Source organism: Coccidioides immitis (genome assembly GCF_000149335.2).
Source record: "Coccidioides immitis RS genomic scaffold supercont3.1, whole genome shotgun sequence".
NCBI classification, from domain to species: domain Eukaryota; kingdom Fungi; phylum Ascomycota; class Eurotiomycetes; order Onygenales; family Onygenaceae; genus Coccidioides; species Coccidioides immitis.
This window is the reverse complement of record NW_004504310.1, coordinates 1,539,881-1,559,311: the sequence shown is the minus strand read 5'-3', so window position 1 is coordinate 1,559,311 and position 19,431 is coordinate 1,539,881. Positions and strand designations below refer to the sequence as shown.

The window sequence follows — 19,431 nt, the reverse complement described above, 5'->3', positions numbered from 1 at the left end:
TGCCCAGCGAACCCATAGACAAAGAGCATCATATACAAACGCACATCCTTGCAAGGAAACTGCGGAAATCCGGTTTAACTAACCAATGGCAAAGTCGATTGTATTAACCTGAGCCTATTAATCGTGCAAAATTGGATAATCAAAAGGGGGCCTAGCTACATGTCTCCGAGCTGTGTCATTACTTTCTCAAGCCGTCTTTTTTACCCCCCTGCCCATCCTCGATCTCTTACCTTGATCAAGGATTTTTGCTGTATGAGTAGGCACGTGCATAGAAGAAAAGGGCTTAACCCAGGTTGAAAAAGAAGAATATTGCTCCTGTGCCCTCGAAGAAACGAAAGATACTTTTTTTTTCCTCAAGAACAGAAAGAAAGGTAGTATCGAAAACCGCAGTACGCCTCTTCTATGTATCTCCTCAAAAAGAGGGGAGAAGGGGAGGGGAAAAAGGAAAAGAAAAGAAAAGGCTGTCCCCAAATATAAGTGAAGATTGGACCCCCTATCGCCATGATTTTTAGAGTCAACAGCGGCCTTCTCCAAGCCATCTACACCTCCTCTCTGTGGCGTTCCCTTCCTCCTCCGAACAGCCACCCAGCTTCCCGGCAATACTTAACCTCCCTGCGTGTCGTCCCTACCTCTGTCGCCCAGCAAACCACCGCTGCATCCAAAACGCACGCCAATACCCCTTCCATCGCTGCTAACACTCCCCATCCAAGCGCCCCGGCGAGCATGCCCACAACGTACGCGTATAAGCTGCCACGGACGGTGCTGCTCCCATCAGATACTTGCAGCTTTCGAGCACTTGAGACCCAGCCTGCAAAGCCCAGTGCAAGCGACATTATAAAGCGCGTGGCATGGAGGAGGAGTTTGGCAAGGCGATACGGGACTAGTGTGGGTGCTTCGTGTCTGGAGTTGCTGGAGAACGAATGGGGATGGATGGTCGTTGCCGCGGATGAAGGTGCAAGGAAGGTGAGCTGGCTAAGAGTTCTAGCCGATGGAGTTAAGGGTTGAGTGAAAATAGAAGCGTAGGTCAATGTTAACGGGTTTGTCAAAGCCGCAATTGGCGTGGGGATGATCGAGTAGGCTGCCAGGGATAACAAGGACGACAGTCGTCGTGGCAGGATGATTAAAGGGAGACGGATGAGAAGGGAGAGGAATGTGGAGAGGCAAATGGTCCCAAACATTGTCGTCAAGGAAAACGAGAGCGCTGCAGGCACTATTTGGCGAGGGGTTATCGATGGAACCGCGAGGCGATGGAAATACCATTGGCTGACAGTGGCAGCGGTCACAGATCGTTGAATTCCGGCAATGATCCCGAGAGACCAGAGGTAGATCAGAATGAAGTATGCGCCTAACCACCAACTCTCAGGGTTGATTATAAATATAGACTTTGTCTTGCTCAAGTGGCCTCCAAGGAATACCCGAGTGAACATCAGAATCCATGCCCATGTCCACGCAGCAATGAGTGCCAGAGTCGCAAGGCCCACGATAAGCAACGGGGAGTTGGCGCTAAGGATCCGGCACGAAAATTCCAAGATGCTGATTGCCTTTCCAGTGGAATGGCGACCTTTGACCGCGGAATACACCCACGCCGTTGCCATGATCGCCGGAACCGATGATCCCCACCGCATCACTTTATCTTGCACGCTTGCACCATGCCACGAGCCTTTGAAACTAGAGACGAATGAATAGAGAGCAAATGAATATAATATGACCGGAACAGCAATTAACATTGCGTAAACCAACGGTCGAACGTATGATTTGAGAAGCGCAAGCCACAGCAGCGACACGAATATAGAAACGAGCGTATATGTCCCGAGAAGATAGAAAGATGCGTGAAGGGTCGAATATATCGTATCACCAAGTCTGGGCTTTCCTGACGGCTCTGACGTATGAAGATATACCATCAACGACGACGCAAAAAGGCCGGCTAGAGATAGTAAAAACAAATGTCCCCAAAAAGCATCATGCATGGGAGGTTCTGCGTCGTACGCCACCGACCGTGGTGCCTCCGACTGCCCGGGGCTAGGGGGTTGAGGATGATCTAATAGAGTCTGCTTGTCTGTTTCGCGGGGTATGAATGACGAGTTGGCCTGAAAACTATCGTTTGCGAAGGGCGACCGTCGGAACTGCTGGACAGCCGGAGGATTGTCATCGTGAAATTCGGAGTGTAATCCATTGTCTAGGTTAACCATATCGTTTGGCACCGAATCTTCCAGGCGCACGTCAACCATTTTTCCTTTTCCTTTACTGCTCGCAGATCGCGCGTCGTCGTCTTCCTCCTTCTGCTCATGCAATGTTTCCACTCCTGTCCTCCGGGAAGGCTCGCCACTGGCATTGCCTCCACGCCAGGAGCTTCTGATTCCCCTCCCTTGGCCAAAGCCATCTGCATGCTCGGTGCTATCGTTCCCTTCCTCCCCCCCTTCTAGCTCCGATGATTCCTCCATCTGGATGGCACCAAAGTTCCTCCGAGATCGCTGGAGAGCGAAGTAATCCGCTATCTCCCGTTCATGCTCTTGTTCATCATCCTCCTCCCGGAACTGATCGGTGGTGCTGTAGAAGAGTGGAGCTTGCGTGGAACCCCGACCGAAGGGAAGCTGTAGATGTGAGGAGCCGGCTTGGTTGTATGGGTTTCCCAGCCCACGGTTGAGGTAGGATCTCGAGGCTGGGAACCTTGAGGACGACTGGTTTGGCCGTCTCTGGCGGTCACGCGTGTTCTGAGCGCTATCGGGAGCGAAGCCAATCCTCGACTGGGACTGTGCAAGAAACCGTGACGCATCTAGACAAGAGGCTGGTTAACTCTTATATACAGGATGCCAAGTGGCCACAGGGTTGAAAGAGCTTACATTCTGAAAACATGGCGGTTCGAAGTCATTCACAAAAGTTTGAGGAAGAAGGTGAGGGTTCGGAGAGGAGCGGTCAATATTAGACTCTAGTTGAGAAACACCGGCTTACCCTCAGGCAGAGGTGAAAGAAAGGCTCAAATGGAAGAAAGGATTAAAGACAACACAGCCAAAGCCGAATTATGGGTTGGGAACGACAGGCAACAAAAAGGGCATTTCATGAGGTCGTAATTATATATATAGCGTGGTGGAGGGTAAGCTGGTGATGCTGGTGATGCAATAACTATAAGAGCCCAAGGAGAACGTAGGATGCAATGCGTAGGAGGATAAGGTGTCTGCCGGGACTTTCAAAAAGCGCCGTAGAATGTTCCTTTGGAGTTCTCCTGGCCTCCCAGACTCGAAGGAGGATCGTAGAGGCGGGAGAGCGAGAGAGAGCGAGAGAGCGAAGTGATGAGTGGGCGAAACGAGGTTGGATCGCGATTGACTGGCTGGCTGGCTGCTGATCAACCGCCCGAGTGAAGCAATTGACGGTGTGACAACGTCCATACAGTACCGTTACACTAGCGCCAGGTTTATCTTTGCGGTGAGGGTAACGCGCTAGGCGATGTTGGGACTGGTTCCGTGCAACGCAGTCATGTGCTCGTATGACCCATGACCGCTTTCGATACCGGCCGTTACAAGTGTGATATCATCATGTTATCGCAGCCAAAAAAACAGAACGCCAGCCGGAGAGCGTTCCCAGAGGCCAGGAGGCCGGTCAGGAGGAGCGCAGCGGCAGAGGGACCCTTCGGCGCGAGGACATCTGCCTGGAGGAGAGCGGGCGAGTCACACAGGCAGCAACAGCGGTGGCATTCACTAGCAGAAGCAGCAGCAGAGCGGGCCGCTGGTTGGGCCCATCCCTGCATTGTTACCCGGACTGAGTTCCGGCTGTGGCGGCAGGCGGCAAGGCCTAGAAGACTGGGCGGGCTTAACTGGAATTGGGTATCACAACACGCCTCCACAGCACCCCGGAAGAGCTATCAGAACCCGCCAAGTCAGGCACCCTTCACCACCCCCGAAAAGTCCCTCACCAACCCCCAACTGCTGAGCTCACGTCGCCATCCTCGTTCGCCAAAGCTTGCCTGCGTCAACTGGCTCCAACGGCCAGCAACACAGGAATTGGGCCAACCTTTCGTTCCTCCCCGCTTCCCTCTGGGATCTCAGCCTTTCGTCTTCCTGTGTCTGTGCATCCGTAGCCATCATTGCCAGGAAGATTCCAAAGCAGACTGGCCGTTCGTCTGTGGATTACCCGGCCAACATTCTCACACACCCAAACAGCCTTCATGTCGCACCAGCCGCCATGGGACTACATCGCAAAGCTCGTCTGCATCGGTGACTCTGGTACCGGCAAATCCAGCGTACGCACGTCCCTCAATGCCCGCATCCATAGCACCGCTTCTAACTCCCTAGATATAGCTGACAATCCGCCTCTGCGAAGGCCGCTTCACCACCACCCACGACGTCACCATCGGCGTCGAATTTGGTTCTCGCATCGTCCCCGTCGGCCCTCCAGCTAGCGACGAGCTCGACGACGATGAGGCTTCCCAATCCCAATTCCAACCGTCGCACATCCCCACTACCTCATTCCCCGAGACCCAAACCCCCAGCGCATCTAAACATTCCTCTCGGCCCTCTTCCTCCCCCAGCAACGCCAACCCGGACCCCTCTCCCCAGCACCTCTCCTCCGGCCTCCCACCACCTCCGCAGAAACCCAAATCCCAGGCCGCACCACCCGTCCAGAAACGCATGAAGCTCTCCCTCTGGGACACCGCTGGCCAAGAGACCTACAAATCAATCACGCGCTCCTACTTCCGCGGCGCTTCGGGCGCCCTCCTCGTCTTCGATATCACCCGCCCGCCCACCTTTTCCTCCCTCTCAGCATGGCTCCAGGACCTCCAGCAGATCGCCGAGGAAGGCATCGTCGTCGTGCTCGTCGGCAACAAGAGCGATCTTGTCAAGGACGCCGACCGTGAGCGCGGAGAAGGATACATCACCCGCGCCCAGGCTGAAGCCTGGTGCAGAGCTAACGGCGTGGTGCGATATGTGGAAACGAGCGCCAAGTCCGGTGAGAACGTAGAGCGGGCGTTTTTGGAGGTCGCAGAGCGGATATATAGGAATATCGAGGCTGGGAGATATGATCTGAATGACCGCCGCAGTGGGGTGAAAGGGTACGGGAGCACGAGCGGGTCGAGAACTGGTGGTGGGAAATTGCAGAGGACGGTGACGCTGGGGGTAAACGACGCGATGGGGAGAGGTGGGACTGGATGGGCGGGAGGGTGTTGTTAAGAGACCAAAAATATTTATCTCGATCGAATACCCGTTATCGCGAGCTGACTGCTTTCTTTTGTCTTTGTTTCTATTTCGGTTCTGACTATTGTTATGGGGGACTGATGATATCCTCCACGAGCTGTCCTCTTTCTTTTTTTTTTTTTCTCTTTTCAGGCATTTCTTTTCGAGGCCAGCGCGAAGCATGTCGGACTCATTGCATTTGTCTTTTTGGGTGGCAGACTTTTTCTTTTACCAGTTTTATGATTCATGGGAGCCAGAACGTGGAATATAGTCATATATGTACTCCGCCCACTGTATATAATATTTAGTCGCACAAGCCCAAGGATATACCACCTCTGACCCCCTCGTTAATAATCTTTAAAACTTAGAAAGCGATATCAGTCTTATCCATGAGATAAGTATCCGGACTACTATCCCGATCATGCTGTTCAATATGGGGGAGAGTGCCATGAAAGACAACCGCGCTGAAACAGTAGCCAGCCCATAGACACACAGAACTCCTGTAAAATAAGATACATGGAAGTCAATTTGAATAGCGCAAGTTAGATTATACAAGACGGATTTCCATCCTTTCGAAAAATATCCATTCCTTTTTTTCCTCTTCCAATGTCATCTTTCTTGTTCTTTTTCCAGAGAACTGGCAGTAAATTGAGAAAAGAGAAAAGTCCCTCCATCCAAAATTAAAACCAAGGGAAATCTTCCAACCCGAGTCGTGTATTCCTGGAGTGGTATCTATTCATCAACATTAATTTTCCCAATCCGACAAACGTCCATGCATCTCTAAGGCACACAGAAGCTACAGCAGTAGCAGCTTAAGACGATGTCGGGTTAGCAATGCGCCAAGTGCTGAGCCAGTTGAGATACTGCCACTGCTCGTTTGATCCCTGCATTCCAAAGACAATGTCCTTGAATACAACAAAGAGGGAGATGACAGCGGCATATAGGACAAAGTAAACCGCCCATTCAACCGGCTTGCTGAGCTTTTGGGTGAACCAGTTGACGCAGAATCCCATTGTCAGAATCGCAAAGTAGAGTGCCGGATAGTAATGGTGCACATAGGTGACGCGGGCCATGATGATGAATGGAAGGTAGTGGAGAACCCATCCAAGGAGAGGATAGATACCAGAGTAATGGATGTGGTCTATATCTGCCTGACTCAGCTCGGTGTAACCGCGTTGCCAGCGGACGAGGTACCAGGCAACCACTAAGCCGAAGACAGCTAAGCTGGCTGTGCTGCCCCAATACACAAAAGGGTTGCCGAGGAGGAAGTATTTGACGGTGTCATTGTCCCACGAACACATGCGGAGCCCGACATTGAGAACAGGCCACTGCCACCACTTGGAAGCCAGATCATCCTGTTTATCTGGGTCGGGAACAAGAGCATTATTCGAAGTCATCATGGCAACGTTCAGATGGATGAAGTCTTTCAAGAATGGCGACTTGTAGGCACCAGGATCACCTTTCTGCACTAAAAAGGAGTCAGCAATGTAATTACTCGCTGGGATAGGGAAAAGTGGTAACATACGTCTCTCGTTGACGTGAGATTCAACATTCCAATGCGTGTGAACATCATAGGGCTTATTCTCCTTCACGCAGGTGGTTTCAATCTGCTTGAAACCCCACTGAGGCAAATTAACATTGCCAGCACGTAAATAGCATCCTAGGCTAGGGTGGCGGAGGCGGAAAGCCGTAGTGAGGGTTCGGATCTTGGATCGATCTTTAGAAGCAACATCATTAACGACTTCCACTACCCAGTGGTCTTTGTCATCGCCAACAGTTGTGTTTCCATAACAAGAAACTTCCCAGTTGGACTTGGTGATTGGAGCGGGGATAGCATGAGAGTGTAAATTACGGCCCGTTTGGGCATGGATAAGGCGAATAATGTCACCGTCCCCGATAAATCTGAGTTCGCCCTCGGGATCATAATCGGGCTGAGTGCGGTTTGGATAAACGAACCAATCGTTATTCGAGTCCTTGTGGTGATAGCATGTAACTTGTTGTTGCGAAGAGCCCGAGGGATAGGTTTGAACGTGGGAATGAAGTAAACCACCACCATATCCCATGTTCTTTATGGTAACCTTGGATCCAATGGCAATCTCCAATGGGCTGTCCTTCCCGACAGTGGTTCCTCTCAGGTTCGCCTGGAAAAGTGAGCTCATCTGAGCATCGCCGGGGCCGGAGTTTTCGAGGACGAGGAAATGAATGTAGAAAGAGAACATGTATACGGCCAACGGCACAAGGATAAGTGCAATGATACGAGCCACAAGGTGTTGGGCAAGGACGGTCTATTCGATAGTTAGTAAAACGCCGAAACAAAATCACAGGATAAGCTGGAAATAGCCCACCTTTGGCATTTTCAAGTCGCCGAACTTATTCCATAGATCCTCGATAGTGTAAAGTCCAACCAACGCAGTACAAAACAAGCCAACCATCTTCACGCTGCAGACACATCCGATGCTGATACCAGTCAAGAACAACCACATGAACCATTCGCATGAGAAGCTTTGGTTCTGAAATCGGTGGAATCGAGCCCAGCAAAAAACTGTCGTGAAGGTGAAGCACAAAAGCATCGAATCCAGGAGAATAAATCGAGAAATCGTTGCGTAGGAGTTTTCGAAGAGGACCATCAACGTAACAAGCCAGACGGTTGCCCGACGGAAATTGAGCTCTCGGGCGGTAAAGTAAGCTAATGGCACGCATACCACACCAAAAAACGCATTGAATATTCGCATGAAGGTATAATTGAGTTCCTCAGGGTACTTTTCGCCAGACTTGAATTCGAAAGATCCGTTATACCCGGCCAAATATCCAGAGAGACCAACAAGCATTTTACCCAGCGGAGGATGCACGTCGAAATAAAACTCCCGTTTGATATAGTGAGAACCGAACTTGCCAAAGCTTCGACAGCCATTAGCCTCTGATGGATCCGCAGTGATGACCGTATGCCATATTCCAATAGCAACTTACTGAGCCTCGTCCCATGTCACAATGTTCGACAGGCCAATGCGCCACATGCGAGTGAAGAATGCCAAAGCGGTAAATATTACTGGTGCAATAAGAAATTCCCACTCATCGAGGACGTCTAGGAAGGACGATTTCTACCAATTCCAACCAGTTAGCTAAAGGGGGGCCCATGCTTTTCAAACTTAGAGAATATCATGGCAAACTTGCCGTGAAGCTGGATATATGATTTGTAAAGCAATTCCTTCATACCTTTGCAAAAGCTTTCTTGCCATCCACCACAATCTCGGGTACACCAGACCCGCCATTGGCCTTCTCCGAACCGGGAACATTTCTCCTTCGAACGTCTGCGCTGGAAGACGCACCTGTAGCGAACGCAGTCTCATTGCTCGCCATGGTGCAAGGATGGAGAGAGTAAAAAAGAGTGGACACGCAGAAATCAAGAAATTAAACCAGAGTTGAGAAGATTAAAGGGTGAAACCAAGATTAGAGTCGTAGCATAAGCGGGAGTCGAATCGAAACGAGCGAACAATGAACCCACGCGGCTCATGAAAGATCTGGAATTACAAACGGGTAAATTCCAAACAAAGCAAGTTCCTCCGACCGAACCCTAATCGTCAAGGGGGAAGAGGAGGAGCTTTGCTGGAAAGAAGACAAGTCGGCGGAAGACTGCCTAAAAGCAGTGTTGGTTCATGTGAAGGGCAAGAGTTGGAAACGAAAAATAGGGGGCGACCGGTTGGGGCCAGATTGCCTCTCAGCGGGCCAAATTACAAAGAATGATAAGCGAAAGAATTCAAGGGGGTAAGAAGAGAGGAGAAAAAGCAGGTACTAATAAGAAAAGAAAAGGCCGGAGAATTAGAAGAAGCTCTGTTGAGAAGAGGTGAACGGCTGACGGGGTGGTGAAGCCTCGCTGGGATCAAGTTGCGTGGTCTCAGCGTGTCGCGGCCGACGCAGGCTTCCACGTGATTCTACCCGAAACCGCTGCGCAACGGCGAAGCCGACAGACGACGAACTCGCGGGGGATTGGATGGAACTGAGGTGCTGCGATTCACTACTTTTAGAGATGCAGAGTATCGGCGACATGTAAAGTTTTAATAGATTCGGCTTTTCATTCAAAAACTAACGCTGGATATCAAACAAGCTCCAGCCAGCTTCAGCCAGCTCCAAACACCTATTCTACAGCGCTTCGATGACGGATCCACGGGTCGGGGGCAACCTAAAGTGAACTCTCTCAGAAGCATGACAAGGCAATAGTAATCAGCAAAGAAATAATATAGCCTGCTCAAGTCTCAGTCCTGTCCAGCTCTAGTCCCAAACCAACTGTAAATGGCCAACAATAAAGCAAACATCTGGCTGATATCCCCCCAAAAGAAATCATTAATATAAATCAGTTGTAAGTTTAAATCTATGCGGATTCACCATGTCTAGGCAATTGTATCGCCATTCCACCCCACCAAAACCCACTAGGACCTGGGAGAGAATTGTCAAGAGTAAAGAAAGAGAAAAGAAAAAGAAAGTGGCAATGAAGAGAACAATAAACAAGCAAAGTAGAAGAAATGAATTGCAAAGAGATGAATAATCTCGAAATTAGGAAATCCTTTGCTGCCAGGTGGATTGGCACGCTGTCTCAAAGACACCGATCTGAAACGCCAAAATAGCAGTCTAGTATTATACCATCTCTCATATCAGACCTCGTCCCAGAAAGCAAGAGGACAAAAGCGAAATGTTAAAAGTCTCTGAATCCCACGTGAGCGAACCACAACACAGCTCATCGAGAGAGGAATCGGAATTCTTTTTCATAGAACCTACATCCGCTTGCGGTGTAGATCTCCGGCCTCCATATGTATGTGCCGGGAACACGCATTCAACATCAAGGCGAGAAAGCTCAGCCTTCTTCATCCTGACCAACTCTCCGATACTCGCCTTGATCGTCGTTGTCTTTCTTTCCTTGCCTTCCACGTCTGACCATATTGGATATCCATCCTCCAATTCCTTCCCTACTACCCGTTTCTTCCACGGATCTTCCAGTTTTAGCACTAGGGGTGGGGGGTTCAATGTTAAGGCCAGGGATGTCGTATTCGGGGGGAAGACGGCCATCTGGACCACGTCGGATATCAAGAGACGGCACAGGAGATCCAGGTCCCATCAGAGCATTGCGCTCAGCTGGAGTAACAGGGGTTGGCATTGCTGTAGTGGCATCTCCAAACAGGACATCCATATCTTCCAGACGGACACCACTTGTCTCCGGGTAAAGGAAATAGACTGGCAGGTCGAACGTTAGACGCACAAACAGAAAAAGGTCAGGTGATGGGAGCTATCTAACTTACCAACAACAAAACTGGTAGCGCAAAAGAAGGCGTGCATCAAATAAAGTCGCCACTGGATCACCTCTTGCAAAACAGGCGTGAGCTCCCCGACGAGCCAGTTGAATGCCCAGTTAGCTGCCGTACTCAAACTTGCACCTTTAGCACGAATACTTAGTGGTAGGATCTCTGGAGGATAAAGCCATGGAATGGGTCCCCAGGAAGCTCCAAAGGCGGCGTTATATATCATAACAAAAACAACGGTCAAGGTTGGCGTCGCTGGGATATCAAGGTAGATCCAGTAGGCAATGAGACTGAGCGAAATGATCATTGCGACGGCACCAGATAATAATATCGGGCGCCTTCCCCAGCGATCTACCAAGTACCACGGGGGGATGGTCGAGCCTAGATAAGAAATTGCGTTTATGCCAGTCATCAAGATGGCATTTCGACCGACCCAGCCGGCAGATTCGAATACAAGCGGCGCATAGTACGAAATAACGTTGATACCGTTTAGCTGTGCGAAAGCCTGAGCCGACATCGCAATGAAAACACGCTTATAATAACGACGGAACATATCCGCATAGCTCCGCTCGCCTTCTTGACGCTGAATCAAAACATCCATTTTGATGTCGCGATATTCCTGGCGAGCTTTGTCGTTGTGGATATCACCTCCTCCATACAGGTTGGCAATCACAACCATTCCTTCTTCATCATGATCATTGTCTAAGAGCCATCTAAGAAAAAGTTAGCCATCAAAAGTTACTTCAGGATGGAAGGGAGGGTTTGGAATAAGTACCGAGGCGATTCACAAATAATAAGACTACCAACTCCGAGAAGAGTTCCCATCACGCATTGAAGGAATAACGGAATCCGCCAAGAATAGTGGCTATTGATAAAACTGCAAAAGTAATCTACCCAAACGCTAGCAGCATAGCCGCAGATATTTCCCGTGAATTCGATGCAGGCGAGCTGTCCACGGTTGTGAGGAGGTGAGATCTCGGATTGGTAAACGGGAACAATAGTGGACAGTGCTCCAACCCCAAGACCAGCCACGATACGGCCGACCAACATCATTGGGATTCCTGTAGCAAAGGTCTGAAAAGCACCACCGATGAAAAAGACAATAGACCCGTAAAGAATAGTTTTCCTTCGGCCTATGATGTCACCGACTTTTCCAACACAAAGCGACGAAATGAAAGCTCCGACTTCTAGGATAGCGACCATAGTCCCAATCTCCGCCCGCGTCGGTTGGTTAAAGTAGTCCTTGAAGAATGGGCCTCTAATCGGGTTGTTAATACAGTGAACACACGCCAGGATCAAGAGGAGCGGAGAGCAAGGAGATCAACATACGTGATAATGCCCGACATAACGCCTTGGTCATAGCCGAATAAGAAAACACCTAATGATACAAAAACACTTGTGAAATATCTACACTATAATATTAGTTCAACTACCAGAATGAAGCCAGTACAACTTAGACAATAAGGAGGGAGCATACAAGAGAGGCTTGCCCACCAGCCCATGCATTTGGGCTGTCCGCCTGTTTCCCGGCGACATGATGGAAGCTAGAATCGTTTCGACTCGGGATGGTTTCCGGGGGGGAGGTTCCGGGACGCGAATAGCCTCCTTAGAAATTCCGCTGTCGCCAAGGACGTCCCGCTCCTCCTCTTGCTCCGAGTAGTGAACTCTTCTAGACCGAGAACGTTTCGAACGCGCGCCAGTTCGACTGAATGCTTGTTGATCGAGGGATTTTCGAAGCTGGATATGTAGGGGATCTTCTTCGCTGGCGAGTTGCTCCGCTAGATCACCAGTATCGGACCAGACTGAAAAGGTTGATTCTGAAGGGGTGGAAGGTGGTGGTGGAGAGGACGAAGGAGACCTCCGGGCGCCCTGTTTCTCGCGAGAGTCGTCGAGTAGCGAGGATGAGAATTCAGAGGAGGGCCGGGAATTAGGGGTGAAGGACCGGAGGGGGATTGAAGCGGAGGAGTCTGGTGGGTTTGAGGAAGAAATGGTGGCGGTCGTGCCGGGCTGACCGAGGCAGCCCTATCGTGATCAGAAATTCGGAACTGAAGTCGGGGAGGGCAAAAAAGGGGATAGAGGCTGTATCACAGGTGACCAGGTGGTGGAGTCTCCCGGAGGTGCATGGGTGAGTTTGCCCGTGGAAGCACAGATGAGGAGAAGAGACGAGGTAGCATCCCACGGGGAGTGGACGAGGTGATCGGTTGACTCTGCAAAGCCGTCGGGATAGGCTGCCAAAGGTGCTTGGTCGTGCAGTCGCTGAAGGGTGAGGTGGACGTTGTTTGGACCAGTCGTGGTCATGTGCTGGGGTTTAGTGCAGGACCAAATTATTTCCGTCTGAACAAGCCGGGGGTTCACTCCACAGCGCTGCCGCGGAAAGGAGGGCTAAGCTGAAATGAACTGCGACGATATGACGTTGATCTTCAGCTTAGTGAATCTTGTCCCCCATGGGTCCGGAGAAGGGGAAAGCTGACAAGGGCGTTTTTATTATGTATTTGTTTACTCCCAACCGCCGCCTTCTGTCGCTGCATCTACGTCGCCCCCCAGCGGCTCTCTATTTATACACCATGTCCCCCTATATTTCCGCGACCGCCCAATATCTTCCCCCCGTTTTCGACCATCTACAGAAACTTCCACGCTTGCTAATTGCAGCACAAAGCCGAGCCCGATTCGAAGAAATTTTGAATTTTGCATTTGGGTTCGTTAGGTAAGCCGTGCCGCCCACTCGCAGCGTCCAATGAACGCCGCCGCCTGCGCCCCGTCGGGGTGATGTGGAGTCCTGCGGTCGCCCTGCGATGACTTGATCAGCAGATGGCACGCGGATGACGGCTCGAATCCGTGCGAGGCGAAATCGCAGACTGCCTGTGTGTTCACTTTCATCAAATGTATATGATATTGTGGCGTTACCGCTGCCATGCTCTTTGTCCATGAGAGATATCTAGCAAAACTGCAACAACGGGTATGCACAAAGATTGCACCACGCAAAAAGCAACCTGAGAAAAACCAATATGCACATCTAAACGTGGCTTCGAAAATGTCGAAACGCTCTAACAACGGTGTCACATCCATCCAACATTTAAACGCCCCTGCGATCGAGATCAAAGAGAAACTACCTTTCGGGCCGTTGTGAGCAGAATGCCAGGAAATCGGGCCTCGCCGGCCCGCCTACGCCAGAAGAATGTCATATCCATCCTTTTTGATGTGAACGGCTTCCGTGGGGAGCCCATACTTGCGACGCACCAGCTCGAAGATCACGAGGCCGGCGCTAGTGCTGGGCACCTGACGAATTGTATTCCACAAGAACCCACGATACAGCCAAACCCTCCAGCTTCCGACCCGCTGTGCTTTCCGTTGACAGCGCTCAAAGGTCTCTCGATACGCATCGAAGCGATCTCTCATCCAGGCGCGTCTCGACTGGTTCTGGCTCAGTTTGTCATCGAGGTGTTCCAACCGTCTGTAATACACATTGTGAATTAGCCCAAGGGGGTGTAACACAACCTGCTGCCCGATCGAGGCCGTTGCGCCGGCGAGCATCAGAAAGCACGGTTCCAGCGCGTAGTGCGGCTTGATGACTGGATTCTCGCTCGAAGAGTTTGCAAGTGTTGACAGCCTTTCCACCGCAGGGGGTTGGAGAGAGCCATAGTAACGTGTCACAAAGGAGTAATATCCCTGGGACTTGATTGTTTCAAACAAACAGAAGAACAGAGCCGAGCCGCAACTGTCTTTCAGAAAAGATAGCGTCCACCCGGAGAATATCCCTCGCATTCCGAGTTCGCTAAGTTTATTCTTCCAATAGTGCCACGCACTCCGGTGCTGACCATTGAGCATTTCGTCCGATCTGAAGCGCGCCTGGATAGCATCCAACGGCGCAGCGACGACCGACTGGACTGTGCCCGCCGCAAACCCAGCTAGAAATGTGTCGACGGGGGACGGCGGTGGGTAAATGCGTCTATTAGCCATCAAGGCGGGCCCATGTAGGTTGTTGAGGATCTGAAGGTAGGATGTATACAGGACTGCTCCAACACTATGACAAAGTCGTCCGTTAGCACCTATTATGCTCGTTGGGCTATAAGGACCATAGATATGGGGATACGAGTACCTAACGTTTGCGATCAGAGGCGGCAGGACCTGATATGGAATAAAAGTCCAGCCGTACGTGCGGACCGCGTGAGCTAATAAGCCTGGAGTAGTAGTTTTCCAGGACCAACTGCCGCCTTGAGCAAGTCGAGGGTTGATGGCCCTGGCAAGCACCTACGGCGCTCAGCGCATGTCACAATCCCAATGATAGAAAAGCAGCATACCATATAACTGCAAGCAAATATCTATTAGCTATATACCCCCAGAACTCTGCTATACTAAATACATACTCCACGCGGGTGCGAAAGAAGGCTTTAACGGGTGCCCGAAAGTAAAATGCTACGGCCTGCGCACTAAGCGCTCGAACGCCGGCGGCGGAAGCTCCGGTGGCGGCATTTGTTCGTGGGTTTCGACGGCCACTTCCCTCGGAATCAGCGTCGGAGGATAGGTCGGTTTCGAAAGAGAGCTGAGAAGGGTCATCGGTAGGAAAGGACATAACTTTGCGCCCAAACGAAAGACGAGTGCTCCATCAGCAGTGAACGGCGGAGAAGCGGAAATCCATGGAACTGTGAAACGAGTTGGGCATTTGATACAAAAAAGAGTGCATAATACAGAAGAACACCGGTGAATATTAGATCATGAACACAGCTCTCCCGTGATGCCGTCAAAGATATCCCGCTGGCTTGTCGTCGGGAGAGATTTCTTCTCTGGTGCCTGCCGCCCGCCAAAGTCGGTTCTGCCGGAGAAGTCAAACAAGACAAACGACATGCTTATGTCATTAATCAATTTATTATATAATCTGACGTGTCGCGCTAGGCCGCATGCGGCTAGAGTCGAGCAACGCGTTGAGAGCTTTCCGTCCATCAGGGCGAGAGCGCATCGCCTGGGAGAGCTGCAATTTCTTCTCCAATCTTCATTCAGCATTGCACCTGGCATCCACCTCCGTTGAATCCACAATTGTTCTGTTTAGTTAGCATTAAATCATCGTTTTCTTTGTGGCCCGTCTCCATTTGCACTTTCCAATATCTTAATATCCCTCCCCCCGGGACTGCGCCCGGGCTCAACCCCCGATATGGGAAGCGATACCAAAATCGACAAGGCTGCATTTTCCAACCGCCTATCAACCCTCTATTCAGCATGGAGGGCAGACAAGCGATCCGCCAACCCACTGTTCGGCGGTGCCACTTCCATTGTCATTCTGACCGGCAAAACTGAGGATACAAATTCGTTCCAAAAGAGTAATGCGATGCATGTAAGTAGCACTGGAGTCACATTGATGAAAGCCCCGTCTGACGGTATTCAGTTTTGGCTTTTAGGTTATGAGTTCCCTTCGACGCTTTGTGTATTCACCACAGAGGCGATGTATGTTGTGACTACGGCTGCGAAAGGTGTGGAAGAGCCCTGATTGTGTTCGGCAAAATGAAGCGAATCTAACATCTCAAAGCAAAATTCCTGGAGCCTCTTAAGGGTGGAAAAATCCCTGTGGAGCTTTTGATATGCTCAAAGGATCCTGAGACGAAAATCAAGGCATTTGAAAAATGCCTAGATGTAATTAAAAGCTCCGGGGTAAGTCAATTATCTGACCCAGAACACTCTTTTGAAACCAAGTTGCTAATATCCGTGTAGGACAAAGTTGGCACTCTATCTAAAGACACATCGTCTGGTCCCTTTGCCGATGAATGGAAGCGCACGTTTTCCGAAACGCTTAAAACTATCGAGGAGGTGGATATCGCACCAGCGCTTTCGAGCGTCTGTTTCTCTATTAAATCGCAGGAAGAACTGGTGGGTGACGGTTTTGCTCTAATAGTATGTTGGAATTCAACTAAATCCTAAATTCTAGATCCTAATGCGGAACGCTTCACGCGCTTGCAGCGGACTTATGTCGAAGTATTTTGTGGAAGAGATGTCCCAGCTTTTAGATGAAGAGAAGAAAATGAGCCACCAAGCATTCGCTGCAAAGGTGGAGGCAAAAATTGACGACTCGAAATTCTTCACTAAGCTCGCAAAACTACCGGCCGGATTTGATCCTGACCAGATTGACTGGGCGTATGGACCGATCATTCAGAGCGGCGGAAAGTATGACCTGAAGTTTTCTGCCACAAGTGACTCCAATAACCTACAGGCTGGTATTATCATTGCTACCTTTGGCATTCGGTACCAGACATATGCTTCCGCAATCGGACGTACTTTTCTTGTCGATCCGACGAAGTCCCAAGAAAGCAGCTACGGTTTCTTACTCAGTGTCTATGACACCGTTATGAAAGATATTCGTGACGGAGCGATAGTGAAGGATATTTATAACAAAGCTCTTGGGATGGTCAGGGCAAAAAAACCTGATTTGGAAAAGCACTTTGTTAAAAACATTGGTGCCGGCATTGGTATCGAACTACGAGACGGTAACATGGTGCTAAATGGCAAGAATACCAAAACTTTGAGGAGCGGAATGACCCTGCGTGTTTCAATTGGTTTTACCGATGTTGCAGATCCCGGTGCAAAAGAACAAAAAGACCGGCTCTATTCCATGGTTATCACTGATACAGTACGTGTCGGTGAGAGCGGACCTCACATCTTCACAAAAGATGCCGGGATTGACTTAGACTCGGTGTCTTTTTACTTCGGCGATGAGGAAGAGGAGGAGGAAAGACCGAAGAAATCCAAAAATGAGCCTTACAAATCAAGCGCAATTGCAAGCAAAAACATAACCAAAACCAAACTGCGAGCAGAACGACCTACACAAGTCAGTGAAGGTGCAGAAGCAAGGAGACGGGAACATCAAAAGGAACTGGCTGCGAAAAAGACCAAAGAAGGCCTTGAACGGTTCGCAGGCACCACTGGTGACCAGAATGGAGTCACGCAGAAAAACTTCAAGCGCTTTGAATCCTACAAACGAGACAGTCAATTGCCTACTAGAGTAAAGGATTTGGCTATCTACGTTGACCCTAAAGCATCCTCAATTATTGTCCCTATCATGGGTCGGCCCGTCCCTTTTCACATAAATACTATTAAAAACGCCAGCAAAAGCGATGAAGGTGAATATGCCTATCTACGCATTAACTTCTTGTCTCCTGGCCAAGGAGTTGGCCGGAAGGATGACCAACCCTTCGAGGATCCATCAGCCCACTTTCTGAGAAACTTGACCTTGAGGTCCAAAGATAAGGATCGACTAGGCCGAGTTGCGCAAGATATCACTGAGCTTAGAAAAAATGCTTTACGAAGAGAGCAGGTGAAGAAGGAGATGGAGGATGTCGTTGAGCAAGATAAGCTCGTTGAAATCCGAAGTATGTCTAATGTATGTCTTTATGATGAGATTAGTATGCTAACATATTTTAGACCGCCGCCCCATCAAATTGCCAGATGTCTATCTTCGACCAGCTCTGGATGGCAAGAGGGTTCCAGGAGAGGTTGAGATACACCAAAACGGTCTCCGCTATCTCTCACCCTTGCGAAGCGAGCATGTCGATGTCCTCTTTAGCAATGTGAAACATTTGTTCTTCCAACCGTGTGCACACGAAATGATCGTGCTTATCCATGTTCATCTCAAGACCCCAATCATGATTGGCAAACGCAAGACCAGAGAGGTACAATTCTACCGTGAAGCCACGGAGATGCAATTCGACGAAACCGGCAACCGTCGAAGAAAGCATCGATATGGTGACGAAGAAGAATTTGAGGCTGAACAGGAAGAAAGAAGACGCAGGGCTGCCTTAGACCGAGAGTTCAAGGCTTTTGCTGAAAAAATTTCCGATGCTGGCAAAGACGAAGGTGTTGATGTCGATATTCCTTTCAGAGAAATCGGGTTCACCGGAGTACCCAATAGATCAAATGTTTTGATACAGCCAACAACTGATGCTGTTGTTCAGCTAACTGAACCTCCTTTCCTGGTTGTAACCCTGAACGAAATTGAGGTGGCACACTTGGAGCGCGTTCAGGTAAGTTATCCTCACTATAAGGACATAATTTTGCTTCACGCAGTTTCTAATTCCAATTACAGTTCGGCTTGAAAAATTTCGATCTTGTGTTTGTATTCAAGGACTTCCATCGACCTCCCGTTCATATCAATACCATCCCTGTTGAAAATCTTGAAGGTGTCAAGGATTGGCTTGACTCTGTCGACATTGCTTTCACTGAAGGACCTCTCAATCTTAACTGGAGCGCTATCATGAAAACCGTCACCAGTGATCCACATGGGTTCTTCCGTGACGGTGGCTGGTCCTTCTTGGCCACGGAGTCTGACTCTGAGGAGGAGGAGGAAGACGAGGAATCCGCTTTCGAGATGGACGAGTCAGAACTTGATGAATCCGAAGAAAGCTCTGAAGAGGAGAGTGAGTTTGATGATGACGCTAGTGCTTCGGCTAGCGAGGGTATCAGCGGAGAAGATGACGAAGAAGGCGAGGATTGGGATGAGTTAGAGACAAAGGCGAAGAAAAAAGACGCTGAAAGCAGATTGGACGATAGGGAATCCGGAAAGAAGCGAAAACGCTGAGTTTGCTACAGCCTCCTTCGCCTCTAGCATGTTCATTCGCTTCTAGTATTTTAACCTGTGCGCTGAGAGACTCGATTTTCTCTCTCCCCCCCCGGATACTTCTTTGTATTCATCCGTCCCCTTTCCCCGGTCTAATGTTCATATCAAATGTATTTTATCCTGGAATCTGCGTTATTTCCTTTTCGTCATCCTTCGGAATATTCCCCGTCAAGGGTGGCCTTATGCCTTCATTTCTCCTCCTTGCACTGCTTTTGTCATCGGTTTAGGAGGAAAGGAAACAGGGAAAAAAGAAAGGGAATTTGGACTATGTACGTACGGGATAGTTAGCTCATGCGCCGAAATCTCGATATCGAGGTTACATATCCCCGAGATCGAGCCCTTTTACCCCGTAGTACCATGCATCTTGAGATCATTTCTTTTT

At 49.8% G+C, this 19,431-nt stretch overlaps 7 protein-coding genes across 7 annotated transcripts; 2 read left to right on the top strand and 5 right to left on the bottom strand.

The window, feature by feature from the left end:
- Nucleotides 1-73: 73 nt before the first annotated feature.
- CIMG_02548 (uncharacterized protein) lies at nucleotides 74-3,061 on the bottom strand. The gene is made up of 2 exons (XM_001248776.2): nucleotides 2,841-3,061; nucleotides 74-2,773 (listed from the first exon to the last, which is right to left on the bottom strand). The coding sequence occupies exons 1-2, from the start codon at nucleotides 2,851-2,853 to the stop codon at nucleotides 540-542; spliced, it is 2,247 nt and encodes a 748-aa protein (XP_001248777.1). The 5' UTR covers nucleotides 2,854-3,061; the 3' UTR covers nucleotides 74-539.
- An 834-nt stretch (nucleotides 3,062-3,895) lies between these two features.
- CIMG_02549 (small GTP-binding protein) lies at nucleotides 3,896-5,446 on the top strand. Its single transcript, XM_001248777.2, has 2 exons — nucleotides 3,896-4,234; nucleotides 4,293-5,446. The coding sequence occupies exons 1-2, from the start codon at nucleotides 4,160-4,162 to the stop codon at nucleotides 5,160-5,162; spliced, it is 945 nt and encodes a 314-aa protein (XP_001248778.2). The 5' UTR covers nucleotides 3,896-4,159; the 3' UTR covers nucleotides 5,163-5,446.
- Nucleotides 5,447-5,471: 25 nt separating this feature from the next.
- Nucleotides 5,472-9,220, bottom strand: CIMG_02550 (O-mannosyl transferase pmtA). Its single transcript, XM_001248778.2, has 5 exons — nucleotides 8,379-9,220; nucleotides 8,133-8,263; nucleotides 7,511-8,063; nucleotides 6,691-7,450; nucleotides 5,472-6,633 (listed from the first exon to the last, which is right to left on the bottom strand). The coding sequence occupies exons 1-5, from the start codon at nucleotides 8,520-8,522 to the stop codon at nucleotides 5,978-5,980; spliced, it is 2,244 nt and encodes a 747-aa protein (XP_001248779.1). The 5' UTR covers nucleotides 8,523-9,220; the 3' UTR covers nucleotides 5,472-5,977.
- A 277-nt stretch (nucleotides 9,221-9,497) lies between these two features.
- On the bottom strand, nucleotides 9,498-12,751 carry CIMG_02551 (sugar porter (SP) family MFS transporter; the record flags this gene model as incomplete). Its single annotated transcript, XM_001248779.2, has 6 exons — nucleotides 9,498-10,388; nucleotides 10,454-11,166; nucleotides 11,229-11,711; nucleotides 11,783-11,860; nucleotides 11,931-12,475; nucleotides 12,542-12,751. The coding sequence occupies 6 exons, from the start codon at nucleotides 12,749-12,751 to the stop codon at nucleotides 10,012-10,014; spliced, it is 2,406 nt and encodes an 801-aa protein (XP_001248780.1). The 3' UTR covers nucleotides 9,498-10,011.
- A 402-nt stretch (nucleotides 12,752-13,153) lies between these two features.
- CIMG_12661 (uncharacterized protein) lies at nucleotides 13,154-13,366 on the bottom strand (the record flags this gene model as incomplete). Its single annotated transcript, XM_001248780.1, has 1 exon — nucleotides 13,154-13,366. The coding sequence occupies one exon, from the start codon at nucleotides 13,364-13,366 to the stop codon at nucleotides 13,154-13,156; it is 213 nt and encodes a 70-aa protein (XP_001248781.1).
- A 249-nt stretch (nucleotides 13,367-13,615) lies between these two features.
- Nucleotides 13,616-15,023, bottom strand: CIMG_12660 (mitochondrial carrier protein; the record flags this gene model as incomplete). The annotated part of the gene is made up of 4 exons (XM_001248781.2): nucleotides 13,616-14,474; nucleotides 14,550-14,701; nucleotides 14,752-14,758; nucleotides 14,818-15,023. 4 exons carry the CDS (start codon nucleotides 15,021-15,023, stop codon nucleotides 13,616-13,618), a joined length of 1,224 nt encoding a protein of 407 aa, XP_001248782.2.
- A 433-nt stretch (nucleotides 15,024-15,456) lies between these two features.
- Nucleotides 15,457-19,381, top strand: CIMG_02554 (FACT complex subunit spt16). The gene is made up of 7 exons (XM_001248782.2): nucleotides 15,457-15,779; nucleotides 15,831-15,915; nucleotides 15,972-16,093; nucleotides 16,154-16,309; nucleotides 16,368-17,805; nucleotides 17,858-18,456; nucleotides 18,519-19,381. Exons 1-7 carry the CDS (start codon nucleotides 15,600-15,602, stop codon nucleotides 19,008-19,010), a joined length of 3,072 nt encoding a protein of 1,023 aa, XP_001248783.2. The 5' UTR covers nucleotides 15,457-15,599; the 3' UTR covers nucleotides 19,011-19,381.
- The last annotated feature ends 50 nt before the right edge of the window (nucleotides 19,382-19,431 follow it).

Coding starts and splice junctions, on each gene's coding strand:
- CIMG_02549 (XM_001248777.2), top strand. CDS start 4,160: ATGTCGCACCAGCCGCCATGGGACTACATCGCAAAGCTCGTCTGCATC. Junction 4,235..4,292: donor CTGGTACCGGCAAATCCAGC/GTACGCACGTCC, acceptor CCCTAGATATAG/CTGACAATCCGCCTCTGCGA.
- CIMG_02550 (XM_001248778.2), bottom strand. CDS start 8,522: ATGGCGAGCAATGAGACTGCGTTCGCTACAGGTGCGTCTTCCAGCGCA. Junction 8,264..8,378: donor GCAAGAAAGCTTTTGCAAAG/GTATGAAGGAAT, acceptor TGGAATTGGTAG/AAATCGTCCTTCCTAGACGT. Junction 6,634..6,690: donor ATCTCACGTCAACGAGAGAC/GTATGTTACCAC, acceptor ACTCCTTTTTAG/TGCAGAAAGGTGATCCTGGT.
- CIMG_02554 (XM_001248782.2), top strand. CDS start 15,600: ATGGGAAGCGATACCAAAATCGACAAGGCTGCATTTTCCAACCGCCTA. Junction 16,310..16,367: donor TTAAATCGCAGGAAGAACTG/GTGGGTGACGGT, acceptor CCTAAATTCTAG/ATCCTAATGCGGAACGCTTC. Junction 18,457..18,518: donor CACACTTGGAGCGCGTTCAG/GTAAGTTATCCT, acceptor TTCCAATTACAG/TTCGGCTTGAAAAATTTCGA.